General features: G+C 54.3%; 4 protein-coding genes across 6 annotated transcripts; 1 reads left to right on the top strand and 3 right to left on the bottom strand.

Moving 5' to 3' along the window:
* Positions 1 to 1,515: 1,515 nt before the first annotated feature.
* KVP17_002035 (uncharacterized protein) lies at positions 1,516 to 2,238 on the top strand (the record flags this gene model as incomplete). The annotated part of the gene is made up of 1 exon (XM_068517963.1): positions 1,516 to 2,238. One exon carries the CDS (start codon positions 1,516 to 1,518, stop codon positions 2,236 to 2,238), a length of 723 nt encoding a protein of 240 aa, XP_068378268.1.
* An 11-nt stretch (positions 2,239 to 2,249) lies between these two features.
* KVP17_002034 (uncharacterized protein) lies at positions 2,250 to 3,251 on the bottom strand (the record flags this gene model as incomplete). Its single annotated transcript, XM_068517962.1, has 1 exon — positions 2,250 to 3,251. One exon carries the CDS (start codon positions 3,249 to 3,251, stop codon positions 2,250 to 2,252), a length of 1,002 nt encoding a protein of 333 aa, XP_068378267.1.
* A 35-nt stretch (positions 3,252 to 3,286) lies between these two features.
* On the bottom strand, positions 3,287 to 4,126 carry KVP17_002033 (uncharacterized protein; the record flags this gene model as incomplete). Of its 3 annotated transcripts, XM_068517960.1 has the most annotated exons (2): positions 3,287 to 3,902; positions 3,930 to 4,126. In XM_068517960.1, the coding sequence occupies 2 exons, from the start codon at positions 4,124 to 4,126 to the stop codon at positions 3,287 to 3,289; spliced, it is 813 nt and encodes a 270-aa protein (XP_068378265.1). The 3 variants fall into 3 exon arrangements, with proteins under 3 accessions (XP_068378265.1, XP_068378266.1, XP_068378264.1); XM_068517961.1 differs by lacking the exon at positions 3,930 to 4,126 and having other exon boundaries at positions 3,287 to 3,841; XM_068517959.1 differs by lacking the exon at positions 3,287 to 3,902 and having other exon boundaries at positions 3,929 to 4,126.
* Positions 4,127 to 4,989: 863 nt separating this feature from the next.
* On the bottom strand, positions 4,990 to 5,385 carry KVP17_002036 (uncharacterized protein; the record flags this gene model as incomplete). The annotated part of the gene is made up of 1 exon (XM_068517964.1): positions 4,990 to 5,385. The coding sequence occupies one exon, from the start codon at positions 5,383 to 5,385 to the stop codon at positions 4,990 to 4,992; it is 396 nt and encodes a 131-aa protein (XP_068378269.1).
* Between the last annotated feature and the right edge of the window lie 54 nt (positions 5,386 to 5,439).

Here is a 5,439-nt window from a genome sequence, read left to right as displayed (position 1 = left end):
CTTCCGACCCAGGCAAGATCTCGGCTTCTGGTCTCTTCGCCGACTCCGGCCTAACAACACCTCTCTTCATGACTGTAGATGGAGTCAGCTCAGAGGATTCAGTCACCACCTCAGGCCTGACTCTCCTAATGACTGTAGATGGAGTCACCTCAGAAGATTCAGTCACCACCTCAGGCCTGACTCGCTGACTCCTAATGACTGTAGATGGAGTCAGCTCAGAAGATTCAGTCACCACCTCAGGCCTGACACTCTGACTCCTAACGACTGTAGATGGAGTCAGCTCAGAGGATTCAGTCACCTCAGGCCTGACTCTCTGACTCCTAATGACTGTAGATGGAGTCAGCTCAGAAGATTCAGTCAATTCGGAGCTAATGCTGGAGAATGCGTGCCTCATCGCAGCATCCAACCTCCTTTCCTCGGAAGAATAACTGCTTGCAGGGGCTACATGTGGGGACGGCGCACACACTACTTCTGAACGCCGCCTCAACTTCACTCTCCTTCTATTCAGGAATGACATCTGGAGCGTACGTCGACAGGTCGGGCACATACCGTCGTCACCATCCGCAGCGTTGACTTTGCACTCTTTACATACTGAATCCGACCTCGCAAAGCCAAACAGAAACATTCAATTGCACACAACTCTTTTCCAAGCCTGTGCTGACAGAAAGTTTGGTTGGGGTAATCCGCGTTCCACTCTTCGTCTGTCCCCCTTGTTACACTAAAACTGCAAAACTTGTGCAGAAATCGCAACAAATGGTGTTCTTTGAAATGGATTTCGACATTCCGCCGGACCAGGAAGGCTTCCAGGTCCCCTGCAGCAAACTGGGACAACTTGGCTACAGGTCTTTGGGTAGCGCGTCTACTGACTGCTCCGAGGGCCGCAGCACGGAAGAGGTGAAGGAAGTTAAGTTTCCTCCAATTCTTGAGCGTAAGGTCACCTTTTCTCCTGAGGTGGAGGTGTTCGACGTCGAAAGGTCGCTGGCGTACCCGTTCTTCCGCACTTCCGCTGGTGGTGGTTGCCCTCGAGTGGCCCCTGTGGCCTCTTCGCGATTTGACGTGGAATGCAAACAGATGGTGGACCGAATCTTGTCGGAGGTATCGGAATTCCAAGAACCTTTTTCGAGGATACACTCGCTTGGTGGATTATCCTCAATGCTTAGATCAGCCCCCTCCAGCAAATGTTCTGATCATTCCCCACCTTTTCCGCCAACAAGATGGCGGCGCCTGGACGACTTAATGCGGTACGGCGACCTGCATCGTTTTTGCTGTCAGCATAGGACTTTGTGTGATTGCCAATTCACAGCATGGATTCGGACCACTTTCTTTTGGTTGCTTCGAATTTGTCTTCCTTAATTTTAGTTGGCTCTGTTTTTTGTTGATAGTGACCTCAATTTTCGTTGGCTCAGCGGTGAAATAGACGGCATCAAATTGCGCGAATTGAGTAATGATGGATGGCAGCGTCCTCTACGTTGTGGGTACCCGTCAGGCCCAACACAGTCTTCTGTCGTTTGTTTGATGATGGCCCTTATCATATGGATGGTGTCGCCTGTTAACCGCTGGGCCTCAGTGGTGGTGAAGCCTCTGAGTGAGCTCGTATCTGCCCAATCAAGACCAGAATGCACTCAAACTCTCAGATACAACAAGACAGGCATTTTGGATTGGTCCTTTGCCCTTGTGATAGACCTCTCTCGCACCGAGGAGTCCGAGATACGAGAGACGGTGGACCGTCTGCTGCAAACGGAGTCATCGGAGGTGACGTTGGTGGACGTCTCGAACAGCAACGCATTCGGTTGCCTAGAAAAAGCAGATCCGCGGCTAACTGCCGTTCAAGCCCCGGCACTCGCATCTTGTCCTGCCATCGCTTGGCGCCTTGCCCTTGGCGCGACCTCTGGGCGGTTCATCTTGTTCCATCTGCCTAACGTGGGCTGCCGGCTGCCTCCCCGAAAGTTTACGTTGTCGAGGTCATCGACAGTCACCTACGCGTCTGACGGCATTGACTGGTGTATGGAGCGGTCTGCAGCCAGAGAACTCGTTCTAGGACACCCTTTTGCCATCTCTCAATTCGGAATACACTGCGAACTACTACAATGTTTTGACAATGAGAGGACGAATAACCTGCACGTGCAGCATCACAGCACCCGAGGCTGGGGTATCTGGCTGGCGCACCAAGCGCGAGATAAAGTCTTGCTGGCATTACTGACCATGTCCATGGGGCACCAAAAACAGAAAACTGCTTAGACCAATAGGTGTCAGTACAGTGCATTCTTGATTGACACTAGCAGCAGTGCTCCACACGCCAGGCTTCCCACAGCGTTGGCGATACCCCACCACCAGAGGTTCACTGGTAAAACTGGTGCGCACTGCGTGTAGGCCCGCTCGTTGCCGCCTGGCTGGAGATGCAGCGCGTCTGAAAGTTTGCCTAATGGCAGCTCACGTTTGGAGATCTCAGAGGGCCACGCCTCCCTCAATGTCCAAGGGGCCGCTTGAATCGGTATGGCTTTGGAATGGTAGAAGGCTGCCAGTGTCAAGTCGTCGGCGCGTCTGCAAGCGCTTTCGCGGAGGAAAACGCGGCGGAGGTACGGCTCCAACCCCGTCAGGAACCTTCTCCGCACTACAACTCCGAACTCCGCGACCGGAATGTCAAACCCGAGAGGAAACAGCAGTGTCTTACCCGAGGGGAGGAGCGTTGATGGTTGTCCAGCGGTGACACTGTCTGGGTTCATGAGGGCCGCCTGCACTGCACTTCGGAGCAGATCTTGGTGCCACAGTCGGTCGTCGTCCAGGTAGAGAATGATGGTGTCCTCAGGGGTCTCGTAGTGCAGGAGTCCAGCAACTTTGCTGGCAGACCCCAAGTCCTCCGGGACTTGCACAATCTTGGAGCAGTCCAACTCCAACTCTGGCGGAAACGGCTGTGATGGCTGCTCCACAAGTATGACCTCATACTGGAAAGGGACGTTCTGGCTGCATAGGCTGCTGAGGGTGGCTTTCGTGTGAACTACTCGTTGTGTCGTCGACGTCAGAGAGATCACCACTTGAACTGACCCCAGCTCCTCCAGCAGGCGTGCATCTGTCCAGCGTGAGGCACCGTACGTCGGAGCCAAGTCGCGAAGGATAAGGAGCACCACAGCGAAGTGTAGTAGTTTGTGGCCGGACCACATGAGACTCTGCAAAACAAGCAGCGCCAGACACACCACCAACGAATTCATCCGCAAGGCACAGTAGGCAACACCCTGCACAAGTGGTTTCCACATGCACGAAATAGACAATAGCTCCCTTCAAAATACACTCAAGCCCACTGCTCCCTCATGAGCTCGACTGCCTTCCTTGCCGCTTCTGGCGACGTAGTGAGAGCCCTCGACATTGGCAGGAGTAGGTTGTCGGGGCAGCTTGCCATACATGCAGCCAGGGACCCGCCCTGCGCGCCCACGCCTGGAGCGAGAATGAGCACGTCGGGGTGCGCCCTGTGTACCTCTCCCACCGTCTGGGGATCGGTGGCACCAACCACGAGCCCCATATCGGGGTGCAGCGACCGCAATCCCTCCACCATGGCACCCACGCAGCGGTAGACGGGGCCATGGACGGTATCCAGGCACATCACTTCGTTGGACCCAGGATTGGACGTCTTGCACAGGACGAAAACTCCTTTGCCCTGTCTGAGAAAGGGTCTAATCGAATCCGACCCCATAAAAGGGCTTACTGTAACCGCGTCGGCACCGTAGACGTCGTAAGCCGCAGCAGCGTACGCCTCAGCCGTCGATCCGATGTCGCCTCTCTTGGCATCGAGAATGACTGGCACGCCGACTTTGTGGCAATGAGCAATCACCTCAATCAGTGTCGCCATTCCGTCGATACCGAATTGTTCAAAGAATGCCGAGTTGGGTTTGAAGCCGACTGCGTGGGAGCTGTCGTGAGGAACCCCAAACCCCCACTAGGTGTCATCCACGAGCTTCATGCAGAAACTCCGTAGTGCGACCCCGAGGGGATCATCGGGATAATCCCGTTGCAGCTGGTCGCGTCGGGGGTCAATGCCCACCACCAGGAGACTACGCTTCTCTCTAATCAGCTGTTTCACCTTGGCGTTGAAGCCAGTTATTATCTGAGGATTCGCTTCCAGAGCTGATTGCATGCTGTACCTTAACCCTGACTGGATATTACCAATATGTACACAGGAAATCTTGAACTTATCCTTTGAGATGCTGGACAGGCTTCCTGTGCCCGTCCTGTTCAAGGTCCTCGGATTCTGCCGGGCCCTACGCTCTGGATGCCTTCTGTGTGGGGATTTGCCTAGCGAATCGGTTTGCGTTATCGTAAACCGACTCCGTCTAATTTGCAGAGCGTTGGAGGAGGGTCTGCGACGGTACCCATGCTATGGCTGCCAGCATCTTGATAGAGTGCGACCGGAGAATCTCGCTCTCTGTCGTGCATTACACGTATTAGCCCCCATCCACCTTCCTGATTCCCTCGAGGAGCTCTCGTGTAACTCGGACCTAAGTTGGTTGCCTCCGGCTCATCCAAACCTTCAACGTCTCCGATGCGTATCCGGAACTCAAGATCGAGTCCCCATCCCAGACTACATTACACAAATGTGGTTGTATGGCCTTCCTCATCGCCACCTCTGGTCGCCAGGTTCGCAGTTACGGTGGCTCGCACTGCAGTCGACGCCTTGCTACGTGCAGTTTATGATAGAGCCTGACATGCTGCCACCGTCATTGCAACACCTGGAATTGAATGGGTATGGCGTTACACGGCTTCCTGACGACTTGGAGTCGCTGACTCTGGTGCACTGCATCCTTTCCTTTCTGGATCACATGCCGACCAACCTAATATGGTGTGAATTGATTCTGTGTGTCCCCACCCTGCCAGCTCTAAACCCCTCAGACTGGATTTGCTCCAAAGCAAGACAAAATAACGACTGCTTTCTCTTGAGACGCAATTTACTGAAGCCGAACGAGGATGACACAGTCATGAGAAGGGTTCTGCCTACGCACGTCACCTCACGTCCTTGGCAATGTCGAGGAGACGACGCTTCCCCTTGCTCTCAGGAAAGCTCGCGTCCAGCGTGAAGAACTGCGGGTGGTCGAGCAGCCAGGCGCCCCGCACGGCGGTTACAGTCCGGATATAGTTCTTGGATGTGAGTACGAACTCGTTGTACAGGACGAACTCAGGGGAGTGGTTCAGGCACGAAGAGGGGTGAAGGAGCACGGTTTGGTTGTCCTTCATGGTGGTGTAGATACTACCCTTCTCAGCAAATGCAACCTGCATAAAGAAGCCGTTGAGAATCGCTCGGCGAATGTTGACGACGTAATCCTTGGAGTCGGGGTGGATGGAGGACCGCGGGAGTCCGTGGCGGGTCATCATGCTGTCGAGCTGGTTTCTGACGTTCATGGCGGACGCCAAAGACCTATAATTGATGTAGTTGTCCCAGCAGAAGTCTTTCTC

The sequence above is a fragment of a genome (genome assembly GCF_019968985.1).
Source record: "MAG: Porospora cf. gigantea B chromosome Unknown PgB_NODE_1570_length_5439_cov_120.55, whole genome shotgun sequence".
In the NCBI taxonomy this organism is placed as follows: Eukaryota; Apicomplexa; class Conoidasida; order Eugregarinorida; family Porosporidae; genus Porospora; species Porospora cf. gigantea B.
This window is presented reverse-complemented; position numbering and strand designations above follow the sequence as displayed.